Source organism: Corvus brachyrhynchos, unplaced genomic scaffold (assembly GCF_000691975.1).
Source record: "Corvus brachyrhynchos isolate BGI_N302 unplaced genomic scaffold, ASM69197v1 scaffold319, whole genome shotgun sequence".
In the NCBI taxonomy this organism is placed as follows: Eukaryota; Metazoa; Chordata; class Aves; order Passeriformes; family Corvidae; genus Corvus; species Corvus brachyrhynchos.
In genome coordinates this window covers 1072727-1090406 of record NW_008246065.1, presented here as the reverse complement: position 1 = coordinate 1090406, position 17680 = coordinate 1072727, and the positions used below count along the sequence as shown (strand labels likewise).

The following is a 17680-nucleotide window of genomic DNA, read 5'->3' as shown; positions in this document are numbered from 1 at the left end:
CGCGTTGCTTTCCCTCTCGGCGAGTTTGTTTCCCGCACGATGAAGCAGCGCTGCCCCCGCCCGGGGCTCCGCGCCCGGCGTGACCCGAATCGGTGCCGGTGTCGAGAGGCACCTGGGCGTCCCCGGGGAGCATCGCGGGGTGCGAAGGGCCGTGTGGGGCCGGTGTCAGCCTTACATAAGGAATGCTCCCGGTGCATGGGCACTGCGTCTTCGGGCAGATGTGTCCCGTGGTCGCCTCTTCCAGGAGGAATTGAACAGGTGGCTACACCGGGTAGGGACTGGGTGAGCTTTAAGGTCCATTCCAAGCTTTTGACGTTCTGTGATTCTGTGACTTTTAAAGTGCTTCTAAATTTTTTGGTGATTACAGGCTGTGTAAGCAACAATTACACAGAGCTCCACTGTGTTATTAATATAAGACTGAAGGGAAGGCAAACAGAAATTGAGATGGAGTTGTGTAAAAGGGAATTTTGAAACAATGGTAATTATCTTATCCTACCTAGGAGGTTAGTCAGTAAAGGTGTCTATAAAATAAAATGCCACCCGTGGAAATTATCTTGCTTTGTGTAATATTGGCTCCCATGGCAGGGGGTTGTAACACGATGATCTTTAAAGTCCCTTCCAAGCCAAAGCATTCTGTGAGTTTTTTCATTCTTTGTGTTTCTGATGCATAGCTTTGATGCAACGGACCATGCTGACCCTGCTTATATGTGAAAGAAATTCCAAATAGCTGGGTATTTCACCAAACATGTGGCAGGCTGCACAGATGTTACTTACAGCTTTCTAAAATTGGGATCTGTGTTAGGCCAAAAAAGGTGGCTAAACATGTATATGGCCAGGTTGGCTATCTGAGTACGGTAGGCTTTATGAGCTTCTGTGAAAGGCTGGACAATCTTTAAACATAAACATTGAATACTGTTGTTATCTGTGTTTTTCCAAAGAACTGTTTTTCGCACAGCGCTTTCTTGTTATATTTTCATCCTAGAGTTGTGTCTTCTCAGCGCAATTTGTTTGCGTCTCAGATAAAGTTGCAATCTGTCTCAAGTTAGCATGACTAACTCTTGTCCATCAACTTCGCTAATCCAGCAATACTTTGATTTGCAAGAGATCTTAGAAAATAATTGATGTTAAGCTATCAGACAGTACTGCTAGTCATTGAAATGTGTGCTTTCACGGGGGGGAAAACCCCTCAGGTTTAGGTTTGTGATGGTTACAGCCATCTGCGTGGGCATAAAAGCTCTTACTTGACCCACAGTAATTAAAGCACTAAGTAGTGAACTATAGTTCTGGAGACTGGTGTTTGATAACTTTAACTTTTGAAAGCATCAATCCCTTGCTTTCATGCAGCCATTGCTGTGTTTTATTTTATCTTGTTGTCCCTTTACTTCCTGGAGGCTTTGCCAGTGCCCAGCAGTTTGTCTGCCTGCTGTTCCAGCAGCATTTTGTCCTTAGGCTGCCTCTGCATTTTCAGGCAGTTTACATGTGATCCCTATTGTGTGTGACCTACAGATTAACGGAAGGTAATGTGATACTGAAGTCCCTTGGTCTGCTTGAAACTCTCAATTGGTAGCAATGCTTTCCCATTTCCACGTGTTTGCAGCTTTGTTTTTCCAGCCCTGTCTGTGGATCATCTTCTTGACAGTGGACTCCAGGGCTGTGCAATGAAGTGCCTTAGTACTGAAATCCTTAGGGTTGAAAGTAAGCCCAAGAAAGAAACAGTTCTCTCACAGGAAGTGTTTCTTGGATCAATAGCTCTTTCTTGTATTAAGACAAAACTGCATATCCTCAAGTTTGCAATTTTATTACATTTGACCATTTATTATCGAGGCTACTGCCCGGAAATGAGTAGATGGATTTCTGTGTGATGAGTCACTGCCATGTTAAAAAAAACCAGTCATAACTTGTGTTCATTGACATGTTTAATAATCTGTCAAAAGGCTGTGATTTAACTATGTGTCTCTGCTTGGTTTTGGAGGCTTTGGTTTTATTCTGTCTCACAGAGGCTGCTTTGAATTAATCTTTGCACGTTCATGGTTTGAAATAGATAATACTGATAAACCTTGCAAATCATTGCTTGAGATGGTAGGTCTGAATCTAAAGAGCTGATGCTAAGCTTTAAAATACTCTCCTTCCTCAACTGTAAAGGCATGTTCAGGAATTTGCTAATGTTGAAAGCTGTATTTCTGACCTCTTTGGATCATGCAGATTAACAGCTTGAATTAAAAAAAAAAGGCAAATAATCTTGATAAATATTTGCCATAAGCAAAGTCTGAGGTTGGCCCTCATTTGAAGGTTGTCAGCCTGTGTTTACAAGATGTTGCTGGGGTTTTTTTATTCTCTAAAGTGAAAGCACTAATGAGTCACCTGCAGGAAATCCATGAATCACTTTGGCATCATAGATTTTTTTTTTTCTTTTTTTAAAGAATTTGGCTGTCTAGAGTGTACTTTTTTCAGTGTAGTGAAAAAACATGTGCTGTTCAATCATGCCTTAAATGCCTTACATCAGGTCTTGGTCAGGATTTCACTCTGGGATTACTCTGTTTATGCTCTGTGTGCCTTCTCCTGACTGGTACTTTTATACAGATTACAAACATCGTTTTATTGATGATGTTTGTATAATTTATGTATTTATATCTGCATATGTATACATCTATATATGTGTGTGTGTAAAGGATAAAAAGCATTGAAGACACAAAATTCTTCTCACTGTTTTTTTAGCAGCACAAAAAGGATTGAGACTGTTATGGTGTGAAAGCTTCTATTATCATTGTGCTGGCCTTGATCATATTCCAGGCAGTAATGTCAAATAAGATTGGGAACAGTTGCTACTAAAACTATTTCTTGTAGTTATGCTGATTCCCAGCACTCTATAAAAAAAACCTACCAGATTTTGAAGGATACACAGATTGGAATTAATCTAACACAGTTTTTGGGGGTGTCATGCTCAAAGACTCCATTGCCTCCACCAGTAAGAGTGAGATAGGTTAAGCTGTATCTTACCTCTGGAACTGTAAACTAGAGGCAAATGAGCATTTGTTAGTTTCAAACACTTTAGGAATTTATTGTTACAGTTTTCATTTTTATCTGTTGAAAATGGTTGAGTCAGCAACTGAAGCAATGCATTTTAAATACTTTTAGTGAGGGACATGTTACCAAACAGTATTTTCAGAGGAGCAGGGGACAGATTTCAGGTTAGGTGTCTTAGTCTGATAGTGTGAAATCATGTCTGAATCACAAATTATAAGGCTGTCTAATATTCCAGCTGTGTGCTTGCCTTACTCCTCAAAGGCATTGCAGGAGTTGTGTAGAAATGACTTGTCAGAATTCCTGAGCTGTTCTTCGTGTCTGTAGACTGGAGGAGGAAGTTTCTTTGTGGGAAGTCTGAGAGTGCTCAATGAAGGCCTTGAGCTAATGAATGGTGTAAGGAGTGATGCCACTGCCACCAAAGCACGTATTGCTAAGTTTAAGTCTACAGAGTAGTTCTAGACATGGCTCTGAGGGGTGACAGCCTGAGTGTGAAGTCATGCTACTGAATTATTTCATACAAAATTGCCTTCCTGAGTTTCAGTAGTATGTCTTGGAAACTGCCTGTCTATTCTGGGAAATGAATTCCACAGGAGGCTGTAGCTTTAGAAATATTCTCTCCGTATTTCAAGTTACTTCATAAGGAACCTCAAGCTGTTTTTTGACGCCTTTTTAGCTGCAATGGGTACTGCACTGTTTCTCACCCTTGCTTGCTCATTCTGTTCCCTCTTTTCCCTACTCTTTCTTGGTTGTCAGCACCACGTACTTGTGGCGTATGTGACAAACCAGATGTCAGAACTGATCTGCATTAGCTGCAGCCCAGCAAGAACGTAGGCTGAAAAAATCCTCAGCAGTTGGGTCCCTGTTGCTGCTTTTTCCTTCTTGTGAAAGGTAACAGAGGGGACCAGGGGAGTGGGCTGGGCTGCTCTATATCCTTCGTCTGGTTAAATATTGCATACATTAGTCACTGTTGTAGCTTCTGACTCTGAGACAAGATCTTCATATATATTTCTCAGAGGGAAATTATTTTTTACTTTTTGTAATTCCATCCATGATTCTTTTTATAGAGCATGGTAAACCCAAAACTGAGACTTAAGTGGGTTGACAGTGTGTTACAGCCTGGCCTGGTGAGAATTAAATAAACTTTGAGGTGAAGTGTTTACTTTCCTGTTGAGTCCTAGCAGGTGATGAGTTGAATATGACAAGGGTGTTCCTGTCTCTTTTTTTTTTTTCTCCTTTTCCTTCTATGAAAAGTTCTGAAAATGCCAAACTTGTCCCAACTCAGATGTGTAGATGTCTTGGAAAGCCTGCTCGTGCTGGAACGACCTGAGGTTTTAAACACATGGAAAGCTCCTAATGCTTGATATCTTGATATTCTGGTGTGGCTGGTTAATTTTTTTTTTTTTTTTTGCCTTCCCCCTGGAATTAAAATGAATCTAATTCAAGTGGATTTCTGTGGCTTGTATTTTGCTGGCAGAGGTGACTCATCTTTGATCTCATGAGTTAGTATTAACTAAATATTGAATAGGAAATTGCAGACTAACTGCAACTAAAATAATTAGAACAGAAGACACTGATTTCAATTAAGAAAGGTCTGCATCTGTACCAAGGGCTTGTGGTTTTTTCATCTGAGAATGCTGTTCTTCTTGTTAGGTTGTTTCACAGTTTAATGGTGTGGGTGATATTTCAGCTGTATATGCAAGGAAACATTAAAACTTTAGTGATTTTAAGTTTTAAACTTTGAACTGCAGGAAAAGGCAGCCACTTGTTTGATATGCTGCTTGTGTTCTTTCAAAACAACTGTTGCAGATTGGAATGGGATAGAAAATCAAGTGGTAGGAATGGAGTATCAAGAGGAGGAGAAATTTTTGGTTGTATTTCTAGAGGAAGAATTTGGAAATAGTGCAAAAACTGTTTTTTATTAAAGTTTGGCTTTAGTAAACAGGGATATTAATTCTTAATCTATTTTCTTGTTCCAAATATCTTCCCCAATAAAAACTGGGAGAGGACTTTTTGCCTGAAAAGCTGAACCCAAATGAATGAAATACCACTTGGAACACTGAGGTTTTCCTTTTAAGGGAGAAATCTTACTTGAATAGAGCCCTGGAGCAGTGTTTGCTGAGTCTCTGAAAAACTGAAAACAAGGCCCTTGAACATGCTTTGAACTGGAAAACAGAATTCTGAGCCAAATTTAAAAGTAAATGACCTTGCCCAAGAGGTAATTGCAAAATGTGAATGGCAAATATGCTGGTCTGTCATTAATTGTTATCTTTCAGTTTTTTTCCTTGTCTGTTTCTCAGTTAAGGAAAAACAGCAACTTTTGCACATATGGGTGTGTGATGGTTAAGTTTTTCCCTGTATTTGCATGTCTTCCAGTAACATTTAAAAAATATGTTGCTGCTTGTTGTCTGAGTAGTCAAATTGTTCCCAACAGTTAAAAAAAATAATAAAGGGGGGAATATATGGGGGGTGTGTGGTGTGAACTCCTGTCTGTTCCTGAAACATGTGCCAAGTTTTTGAGTATAACTCCCTTATTTAGTGTTAGAAGTGGTTGTTTCCAATCCATAACTCTTTTTGTGCTTTGAGCCTGATTAGTTGGACAATTAGAGAGAAAAGTTAATTATGGAGTCAGAAGAACAGGTGACAGTGAGGGAAAGCTTTACCTTGCTTAGACTTGGCTCACACTGTAATTCTCTCATGGCTCTTAAGAAGCATTAGCATAAGTCAGCTCAGTGATTAGTAAAAGAAACTAATTTCCATAATTGGGAAATTCTTCTGCTCAGTTATTGTTTATATTGTAATTTTTTGAGGATAGAATAGCTTTCTTGCTTTCTTCTTTCAGTATAGCTGTAGCTGAGCAGACCTTTAATAGAGAATCTTCAGAATGAGTGAACATAGTGTTTAAGCTGACAGTTTTGTAAGTAGGTTTGAATAAAATCTTTCTCCTGCCTGATTGATAGTTTCCTTCTTGCAGAGTAAATAGGATTAAAAAAAAAATGCAGACAACCTACTGCTTTCTTAGCTTTAAGGGTATATCCTCAAACAACTTGAGCTTTGTTGAAATACCAGCTAAAAATGGGAATGAATGTGTGTTGGTGTGGAATAATATTAATTAGTGCAGTGTTGTTGCTTTTGGAAGGATAAAAGATATTTTTTCCTTTTCTGTATCACTTCTGAGAAAATGCGTTTGCTAACAGAGTTCAGCAATGTGAAGAATAAAGGGAAGCTCTAAAGTAAAAAAAAAAGCCAAACCAACCAAGCGAAGAACCAACCCTCTGAGCTCCAGTGGCTTGGCACTGATTTGCATTTTAAGAGTCCCTGCTGGGTGGTTTTCTGAATGGTATTTACAGGTTTGTGGAAGGGATGTGAGGAGCTGATTCTTAGTTCAAGTGGTAGAAATGCACATTACTACTTGTTGCATATATTTAGCCACCTCTCTAAAGACCACCTTGTGGGTGCTCAAGGCAGTCCATTGGGGGTGTTGGAAGAAAATATTTTGTACTGTTAATAAAAATAAACAGTGTTTTAAAATAGTGTTTATTCACCCATTAAAAACATCTAATCTTTTGTGTGTTTTATAATGTATGCAATGTAAATGAGTTACATGTTCTACTGGACTTATAAATAAATATACGTATTTGGGACACGTCCTAATTTATTTTTTCTTGGTGTGGTACTTGATAAGAAAGTTTGGAGGCCACTGATGCACAGGGTCAGATTCTGTTTGGAGCAAACACTGGTAACAGCAGTTTGTTTCCACTTCTAGTACAGGAGTTCCTTGTGTAATTCCATGTAACATTGGATACTCTCCAGACAACTGAACATTTCCCGTATGTTTTCCAGTTTCCCAAGCAATGCCTGGTGACTCAAGGGATTTTCTGACTGCACCAGAATACAAAGAAGTATTTCTTTATCAAGATGAGTAGTAGGAATTCTTTTTTAGGTGCTTTCTCTGGGACTTGCATCCTGCCTTGGCAGCAGCAATACAAATGTGTATTGTATGCTCCCATCCCCACTGCTTTAAATCTGTCACTAAATTGTGCTTGACCTGTTTGTGTTCATCCAGTCTAATGCTGAGATATTGGAGAGAAGTGTCCCAATAAAAGAAATAAACTGTTTCATTTTTCTGAGCTCAGCTGGGGCGGTGTGTGCTCTGCAGTGTGCCGGGCTCCTGACTCAGGCACTGTAAACCTTGCACTGAATTCCTGTTTGGAAAACATGCTTTCCATGAGGGGAGGATAAACGGGTGCTCTAAGGAGGCTGTGAGGTGCATTCTTGTACTCCTCCTGGTGTCACCCTTCTGTGGGCTCCTTACAGCAGGGCCAGACTGGGGAGCAGTGGTGATCCCATTTCTCTTCCAAAGCAAAGCATTTCAGCTCTAAGTGATGGAGGGCTCTTGGGACTATAACACCTACAGACAGCACAACCTGTATAAATGACAAATTATATTTAGTCAGGTGATTAGCTGAAGGGATAATTTGTTCAAAGTTTGGAGGGGAATATGCAAGTAAATAAAGTTAACAGTTCATGACAATTAAGAGCTTGTAGTACTAAATGTCTTAATGCTCCATCTTCCTGCAAGTAGCTTGAATACAGTTTTGGAAATCTGTGTTGAAAGGAAAGCTCAATTAGCCTAAGTTTTATTTGCATAAGTAGTAATTTATTTCCTCCAAGAGAAAGAAGTTCAACTTTATACTCTTAAGACTTCCTAGTTAATTTGTAATCTCTTAATCCTGGCTAAAATTCCAGAACACTATTCAAAGATGAGCTGGGACTTGGAAGCAGACTTTCTTTTGAAAAGCCACAGGACATCATAAAGGTCAAGTAATGCTAATAATAAAGTCTTACAGTTGTTTTTGATCTAGAGCAGACATGGTTTAAAGAAAAAACCACCCAAAATCTATTTAAAAATAGTATTGAAGCTTCTTCCTGAAAATTAACACTTCCGGTGTTAAAATTTACATTAGCAGAGCTGAGGGATTTGTTTTGGCTATATATATAGTGAGTTATCCTGCTTTTATTTCTTGTAAATGGATATCTATGGCTTGTCGAATGGTGAAAATGATTGAGAATTAGTGCTCTGTCAGACTCCAGGAAGACTTTATGAGAAATGACCCATTAATGTCTGTGCTTATACACTTAGGTGTAACCTGAGGGGAATTCAGTGATGGTGTGTATGTTTTTATGTCGACTACACTGTTGATATAAACACTTTCTAGCTGAGGTTCATTCCCAAAGGCCAAGAAAGAGGGAGATAAGGGGTGCATCTATGCCCTCTGACCTATAGCAAGATTGAAAGCGAAATAGTTACAGCTGCTCAATGGATTGAACCAGGCAGCAGCTCAGTAGTATGGGCTGGATTCAAATGATAAAAAATTTAATCTTTTTTCTTCCTGCCTTTTCCAAAGGAAGCTGCCACCCTGCCTCCCCAAACTCTTCAGGCTTGCCTCCAGCCATTCTGTGTTGAGCAAGTGGTTTATCCCAAAGCAGCAGTTTATTTTCTTATCAGACTTTGTGCCTGACCTTGGATCAACTCAGCTGGTGGTAGACGGCAGAAAGAGCCAGAAAGCAGTTTTGGGTTTTGATGCTCTTCCAAGTTGCTTTTGTATCACCTTTATCAGGGTTATGTTTGCTGTAAACACAAAGAATTAAAGAGACTTTATCTGGTGTTGCACGGCTCTGCATCGCTGCTGGTGAGCTCTGAGGGTGGTGGTGGAAGTCAATCACATCAAAGCTGGTTTTGTTCTGAATTTGGGGCAGAAGTTCTGTTGTGCTGCAATTGAATGCTGATACCATCGCTGTGAATGGTAAATGCATTGCAGTGATCATTAATCTCTGACAGGAATCAGCAAAAAACCCCAATATTTGTTTCAGTAGCTTGAATTTATTTAGTAGGATAAGGCAAGGAATGAGCAATTTTGTACTTCAGGATGGAAACTTAGTGAGCAAGTGTATACATCAGAGTGTTAAGGCCTGTCAAACACTGGCAGTTCTATCAAATTTAAACACACTGAGGACAGCAGAGAATGCCTCAAGTCAGGAAAGATCTTCCATGGGACTCATCTCACTGCTCGTAGTGATTCTTTTTGGACACAGCTTCTGACTTTCTGTTATAAGGAACAATGACTGTTTTGACACTGCTCTTTTATCATCAGCACAATACTGTAAGAAGTCTGTTTCAACATCATTGTGTTGCAGTTTAAAGCTGATAAGTCTTTATTCCTGGCTCGCTGAGGTTCAAAAGAGGACTAGTATGACATTTATAGGAAGATAAGTTTGAATAGGGAAACAAGAGTAACTATTGATAAATTGTATTTCACGTTATATCTCAAAACATTGTCTGAATGTGTAAGGAAAGTTCAGTGTTTCCTTTGATAGAGCCTTGTGGTGGTTAATGTTTTTTGATAGATTCCTTAAAAGAGAAAAAAGAATCAAACTTGTCATGAGTTCTATCAGCATTCAACAATCAGAAATGTGGCCAGGTCTCATGTATGCTATCTGAAAACTTTTAACTGAGGATTTTCAGTTTTGTTTTGTATGGTTATTTTCTTTTTATGACTTTAAGAGGATGTGGATACCTTCTGTAACATTATCACTGTCTACCATCTTAGGCTGCCTCTTAAATTCGGTAAAATATGTTACAGTTAAATACTAACCTACAGGCTTGCAGTTAACTTACTTGGGTCTCTGAATCTTTACTTATGTAATGATTTTAAATATAGAGTGGTTATAATTCTCAAGGATACAAGATAGTGACTGGAGATTGCTGCTGCCAGATTTACCAGACAGACCAAATGGCTGCAAGGGAACAGTCTTGAACAATTTTAGTGTTACACAAAAGTTGGAGACAGCTTCTTCCTATACAGAATAAATAGGAGTGTACTCAGCATGAAAGCCCATCTTTGGGGGTTCATGAGGGAATGATAATTAAATTTAATTTGTTTAGTTCATCCATTTCCTGTTTCCAGAGTGCACTCCACAGGAGCAAGAGGTTCGTGTTGGTATTTACTGTAGTGGTATTTATTCAGCATGGTTGGGTGTTGGCTCTGAGCTGGGGTTGTCACACAGGAAATCGAACTCTAACCAACAACAAAGTTCTAATCAGAAGGTCGGAACCAGATATATTTTATTTAGTCAGAACAACTGGCTTGCTTCTGTGCTGTCACATAAACTTTCCTGTAAAAAGTCCTCTAGAAATAGTGTGAGAAAAACAAATTTTGTGATGCTGTCACCAAAAGGAAGTCAGTGTGATTCTGCAATTGGTCACAGCCTGTAGGCATTTCTCCCATAAGACTTCTTTGCATCTAGGTTTTCTTGGACATTGAAAAAAACATGTTTGTCTCCTTATATGTTGCTAAATAGGTATCTTTTTTTTCCCCCTATGCTCTGCCTTCCCCATGGAAAATTTTCTTAAAGCAGTCAGCCTTTACCATTAGTAGCTTGATAATCACACTTATCTCAAGAGCCAGTGCTGCCCAGCTGGTGGATCCATATTTGCTGCCTTTAAACTCTGAAGGTGGAATATGCATTTGATTCCAAATGCATTCTCATCTTTTCCAAAGCTTGTCTGTACTTAAAGTTTAGAGCCTTTTCTCATTGCATCTCTACTGCTGGCGTAGTAGGATTCCTGTAGAAGTCTTGGATTGTCTGGTGCTGCCTCTGTCAGAGGAACCCACAACAGAGCAGCTGTGTAAGACTCACTTGTCTGTGCAGTCCCGTTATAACACCAGTTTTCTTATGTCCTTTTACAGGCAGGTCTAAAGTGTTGTTTCCTTATTCCTCTAATTAAAACAAAACCTTGTTTCCTCATTTTTTAATCTCTTGTAAACTCCTAGAGGAAGGCTCTGGATAGCAAGTGAGGTTTTCTTGCTAATACCTTGTCACAGCAGGAAATCAGTGTTTTAGAAAGACATAGAAGGTCTTCTAGATTACTAGGCTTATAGTAGCCACGGTTAACCTCCACTGATTTGGTTCTTTAAATTCCTTCTGTGCCTGGCTTTGTTTGCTGCTTGATACCTCTGGCTGGCTTTTAGATATCATGGTGGAAATATGAGTTTAAAGCTAATTACTAAGCAAGAAGTAGATGAAGTGTGAGACAGTGCAGCTCTAGAAGAGTCCCAGGGTGAAGACAAAACTGGGATTGTGTGGGTGAACTGGGAAAGATGGTGGAGGGTTTGGGAGTGAGGAAGGCTGCCTGTGTTCCTCTTTGCTGATAGTGCAGATTTCCCACTCAGCACAGAGATACTCCCATGTGTTTTTTGGAGTGAAACTGAGCTCAGGCTGTTCTAGAACTTTGTCTGAGCACAAATCTGTCAGGAGGATAAAGATGTGTTCAAGTACTTCAGCAGGGATTGAGGGTACATCAAACCGTTCAGCTCTGTCGTACCCAGCATCACTGATTTCCTGATGCTCAACTGTGTTAGTCTCTTTAAAGTCCATTTCATTCTGGCATGGGTCACACAAGGTTCTGTGCAGATCAAGTCACTGTCCAGAGCACTCCTACAGAGAAAGGAAGAACCAGGAACTTGGTCCAGCCTGGTTACACACATTAATTGCAGCCCTGCACTGCTGCTGCAAATATTGCTTTAAATTCTACTGCTGTGGGCTTTTATTTCTTGCTTGTCTGTGTCCAGGCACATGTGATCCATCCCATTTAATGAGTTCATTCCAGATCTACCCTGACTGCAAACCGTTTCTGTTGTAGCTCATGGAAGTACTTGTATTAATGAGGAAATTAGCTGACTCTAGTGTACTATTAAATGTTGTGCTGGAAGCTAGGAAAAGAATGTTCTTAGAATATCAAGGTCTTAGTTACAAAAGTTTCAAGGATGATTCAGTGTTTTAAAATAAGTATGTAAAGAAAATAATCATACTATCAGCTGTCACCTGCAGATGTCAGATTTACAAGAAGAATGAAGGTATTGTAGATAAGTGTTTTTATGTAGATGATTTATACTCTTGCGCTGTGTGCGTTTGTTCTTTCAAATGTTCATCTACTTACACCAATAGCTAAGATATTTATTTGTCTGGATGTTAAAACTGGAGAAACTTTTACCTTGGAACGAGTGTGTTTTGGTGAATAATAACAAGCTTGTCCTTCGTGGTATAGAAAAACCTCTTTTCCTTTGAGATTTTTCTCTCCTACACAGTTGTTATTTGCTTGTAAGTATTTGTTTTCACTTTAAAGACTTGAATTAGGAATTTTATTCTTTGCCCCACTCTCAAATCCTTGAACAGGTACTGCACCACTGTTAGAAACTCATTTTCTTCCTGCTTTCTCTTCTACTTCCTAGGTGGTTCACTGGAATTTGTTAAGAGTAGAACTAGAAACCTAAACCTTAACTTTGTGTACTTCGATATTCCTTGTAGTTGTGGAGAGTGTTTTAACAAAAGAGGAAGTGTCTGTGTGTGCATGTTTATAGAAAGAGGATGTGAAAGTAATAGTAATTGGATACAAATGGGAGAGAGCTGGGAGTGCAAGTCAACATCTGCTGGGTTTTGAAGCTGTGCTGTTAACTCAGTGACCGCTATTCAGTTTCACTACAGCCATGTAAAATTTTGCTTACGTCAAAAATTCTAGTGGTTATTAGGAGAATTAAGCCTCCATTAAATTCAATTACTGTACCCCAAAGCTACTTTTCCCCCCTCAAAAATCTGGAAAATATCTGTGATAAGGGTTTTTGTTGGATATTTAGTCATTTGGTCATAGCTACTTGGTAACAAGCAAAAATGGAAGTGTGCATCATCTTATTATTGCTGGAATCATTGCACATGTTCTACCCTCTAAGGTGGGGAAAGTGGAGAGGGTGACTGTCCCTGGATTAATTGTCCTGTTGAGTTTACTGTTTAAAACCAGGAACTTTGTTCTTTTTTGCAGCCACTGATCTTCTTTTGGCTTGGAATCCCATTTGTCTGGGCCTGGTAGAGGGAGTCATTGGTAAAGTCCAGCTTCATACAGGTATGTGCTTTGTTCTGTTTTGGTGGGTTTTTATTTGTTTTGTTTACTGCTGAACTTCTGTGATATTGCAAATAATACTGCACAGCTCAAATGGAATGATGTAGTATTCTTTGCTCTGGAGGAGCACTCCTCAAATATGTGGACTTGTCAAAGTGATTGTATTACAGCTGCACATATAAATTCACTCTGCTCTCCAGTGTATGTATTTTGATTTGACACTGTCTTGTAAAAATAGAGAACTGCATTCATAAATAGTAGAAGCTTGTGTTTGAAGTTCTTTCTGAAGCTCCATGTGGGATTTATAAAATTCTTAAACTTTTTGGAATAATCCATTCAAGGAGATTCCTGTACAAAAACTAATAAAGGAAGTTTTCACAAAAGTATAAGGCCTGAATTCTTGATGCTGTATAAAAACCTAAATAAGAATTGCTACATTGCTAGAGGAATATTTGAAAGCAAAAGAAACACTTAAGCTTGCTTGCCATTAAATGACAGCTATACAATTCAAGCAGGTGTAGAATTCATTGTTATTTCAATGATAAGCTTGTCTCTAACTGATAGTAGTAATGTTTTCCTGTAAAATAAACTCAGTACTCCTTTTGCTTTATCAGCTGCAAATTCCTGTAGCCATAATAAATATTTATTTTGATATATACCAGCTTTGTCCAGAAAGATACCTCTGCCAATAGAGCTCTGGCTGTCTATTTACTGGCAGGTAGGAAAGGTAGCAATAAACTCCTGCTGTGTGCCATTCTTTTTGGGAGTGCTTAGACCCTGCATTTAAAGTAGTGCCTGGCAATATGATCAATACAGGTAAAGTTTCAAGTGTGTTCCAGGAGAGCGGGATGGATTAAATGCTGAAATGGATCAGATGTTTGTGGTCCCTTGAATAGAAACAGATTGGTCAGGATGGCAGCATCCTACTGACAATAATGGGATGGAGAACAGGGGACTGGGACACCCTGGCATGAGTGTAGGGCAGATAAGTTGTAGGAACTGTGTGACTCCAGAGGTACTGACACCCCTGGTCCTGTTTCTGGGAGTAATAGTTCAGAGCCCATCTCTCCATGAAGTTCATGACCACATCATCTTTCCAGTTGCATCACTTCATCTTCTTTGAATTTCACCTGATATTTTTGTCTCTGTGCTCAGTCTACAGATTTATTCAGCCACCCTTTTTCAGATCTGGTGATATGAAATGGTTCAGACTCTGCCATCTCACTTTCTCTTCTCTTCATCCAGGTTGTCTGTGCTATTCAGCACATGCTGTCCATGATGAATGATGGCTAAACTCCAGTAATGACCTTTTTCTGCTGTGGGAAAATGCTCAGTGATTGGTTCTGACACATGTTTTTTGTGTTTGTGTGGGGCGTGGTGTTTAGTTTTAGGACCAGTCCCTTGGGTACACAAAAGCCTTCCCTCCCCTTCTCTCCGGGGAGTCTAGTTATAAAAGCCTTTGAAAGGGGAGACCTCAAATGCTTTTTCTCGAAGGTTTTTTAGTATGTTGTGGCCACTGAAGATCCTTGCATGTGTGTTTATTGTGAGCTGCTTCCTCTGCTTATGAAATCCGAGTTGAAACTTTCCCCAGACTGTGACACTTCAATAGGTGTCAGCTTGCTGTTGTCAGGTAAATTAAGATTATCAGGTAATAAGACTGATATCTCTCCTTTCCATGTGTCCTATAGAGCTACTGAATCAATTAAGATCATCCAGGCATTCCACTCAGTTGCTGCTTAGGCCAGTGGAAGTGTTTTCTTTTGTCTCTGCCTTGTTCAGATGACACCATCACAAACTGTTCATCCTTTTTGTCGTAGATATTCTGGTACTTAGTGATGCAGCTGTCCTATAAATGGTGTTTTGTTTTCTACCATTAAATGTCTGAAGAAAGATAGCCTCCAGCTATTTATCCTTGCTCTTCTTCTGAGAACTCCTTGAATTTGCTGACATTTCCTGATGACTGTCATCCATCAGGCTGCAGTCACAGTGAGAGGGCTGACTGAGATGTCTTACATAGGTCTCTTCAAACCTGCTGTTTTCAATAAAAAATTCCTACTTGATCATATTCAAGTGCAGCTTGATGTTATCCTCACGCTGACTCATCCAGCAGTCTGTAACAGTAACCTATCTTCATTACTTATTCTTGTATCAATCTTTGTCACCTGGAAACTTTATCAGCAGAAGTTGTATAAATATTTAACATTGCTGGACCGTTCTGTCCAGACTCAGTAGGAGAACTGTGCTGCAGGAGCTGGGTGAAATGCTTTCTCCACAGAGCTGACCTGCAACGGGAGGACTTGCTGCTCTGATTTATTCTCCCCTGCCCCCAGGTTATGAGGATCAGAAAACTTAATTTGAAGCTCATTTGGTGAATTTGGGCTTGTCTTGCTCAGAGCCTTGTTACCAGCTGTTGTTGAAAAGAGATTTTAAAAGTCCTTAGCACACACAAGTGCTGGAATCTTCAAATGCCTTTTTAAGTATTGGAGTTGCTACTGGTGCACTCTAGAGCTGTCACTAAGCCTGTATGCACTTGAACGTTTTGGACATAGATCCTCGTATGGGCTTGAAAGATTTGCTTATTGCAAGAATGCAGGAATTGTCTAAGGTGACCTTGAAATGTCCCTGTAATCAGTCATGGGCTGTCTGTAATTTAGCATTGGCATACCCTTGCCAATGAGCTGTAACTAGGAATGGGTTTTAATTTACTCTTTAATCTTGCTGGTTTTATTGCTTGCCTCATACAGGAGAATTTGTAGGAAAGCTGCTGTGACAGGGAAGCTGTCTCGTAGAAACCAGCTAGCCAATTTTACATGGTTTACTTTTTAATTCTTTAAAGAATTTTTGACATGAGGGAGCAGTTGTACCTCTGAACATAACAGTATGCTCACGTTTGAGATTGAAATCTCTTTAAAGTAGTATTTTGTTCTTCCCCAAAGTGAATTTTCTTAAACATTCAGATACTTTTTTTGTTGTTGTTGTGTGTGGGGAGCTCAAACCCAAACAATAAAACCTTGGTTGAATATCAGAATGTAAGAATATGATCACTTACCATTTTCTGGTCCCTCCTAAGATAACTTGTAAGAAAATGCAGAGTAGCAAGGGGAACAAAAGGAAAAGGTTTTAGGATGTATTGTGGAAATGTTACTGAAACAGATAATTGCACATTTTCTTGGTAAGATGCACAGTTAAAACTGTCTTTGCATGATCTTCCCATGTAGAGGCAAACACATCTCTTGCATAAAGCACCTCCTTTATAGAGTATTAATTCTGGTGTTCAGTATATCTGACTATAACCAAAGCTGGATTTTGTAACCAGTTCCAGCAGCTGCCACTTAACACAATCATTTCTGCCACAGCTTCTTCTGTTTCTTGGTCAGAGCCCATCCCTGTGCAGTGCAGTGTGTGTACTTGTATTCATTTGGAGCATTCTTCCAGTGCTGGTTAATTATGACCCAGGTTAAATGCTGCTGACAAGTTTCCACAGACTCTATAAACAGGAGGGAAATGGGGTTCTTTCTTCCTTATCCCCAGCTTTTTTTTGTTAGCATTCCACTGAATCTTGATAGAAACTACAGGCTGTTCAGCATCTGAAATCTCTTCACTGAGATACAACTGAATTTCCTGCAATCAACAAACTAAAGCATTCTTTTTGCATGCTGCCAATTTTTAAGTTGTTCAAGTAACAAAAAGTATGAAAGTGGTAGCATAGAATTTCTTGGCTAAAATCAAAATACTTGCAAAAAGCAGCATTGTTAGTAAACTCATGTACAGTTTAAGAAAAGCTACTGCAAAAGCATTTGGGGAAAGTAAATGCTAGATTGTTTGGGAAGCATTAGAGAAAAACAGCTGACAGTGTTGAAGCAACAGAGGAGTGAATTTCCATTTTAGTGAGGAATGAGAGGTGATAGCTTCCTTTGGATGCAATACATCAAACTAGTTGTGGCCATCTGCTCTGCCATAGTTCATAAAACACTGAAAATGAACATTAGATCCTGAGAGATGACTTGAAACACGCACTTTTCTGGAATGGTGTACACTGTCCTGTTCTGCTGTGCACACCATCCCTCACATGTTGAGCAGGCAATAACTAATCTTCTGTGGAATTGCCTTTTTTTTTTTTTTTTTTCCTTTCTGACTGCAGAAGGACATGCTGTATATTTAGGGATTCAGTTACTTAAAAATTGCTGGCTATTATAATATGCTGCTTTTATGGTTATTGTTGAAGCTTTTACTTCAGGGCATACTTTATCTGCATAATTACTTCCTGACTGTTTGCTTTTGATCTGCTGGGGAATTCCTGTTTTCTTTCAATGTTCTGTGGCTCTGGCGATAATACAAAGAGTTTTGCAATGTACACCATGACATTTCAGTGCATTGCAAAATGACAAAAGGATACTCAACTCACTTGTCTGTATTAAACTCCTAAGTTCTTGTTTACTGCTGCCAGGGTTTGTTAATCTAGGTAAAGGGAAGACTGGGTGGAGGTTTTTCCTTTTCTGGTTTTTTACTGTGGCATATCTGCTCAGAAGTGCCTTTACCTTATACTTATCTCTAACAGAACCCTATTGATGAATTCATTGGAGCTCTAGATGGTCACCTTTCTTAAAAGAGTGTCTGTTTTGTTTGTTGACATACATTGGTGATCTCCTAGGAATAAATTGCGTGGCTAACTTTGTGTAGGTGGGAATAGATGAGATTATAGGA

At 39.3% G+C, this 17680-nt stretch overlaps 1 protein-coding gene across 1 annotated transcript in view; it reads left to right on the top strand.

The window, feature by feature from the left end:
- Nucleotides 1-39: 39 nt before the first annotated feature.
- Nucleotides 40-17680, top strand: part of INPP5F (inositol polyphosphate-5-phosphatase F) — a 39074-nt gene continuing 21433 nt past the window's right edge. Inside the window, 2 exon segments of the mRNA XM_008643179.2 lie at nt 40-271; nt 12860-12979. Coding sequence (XP_008641401.2) covers nt 40-271; nt 12860-12979 — 352 coding nt within the window.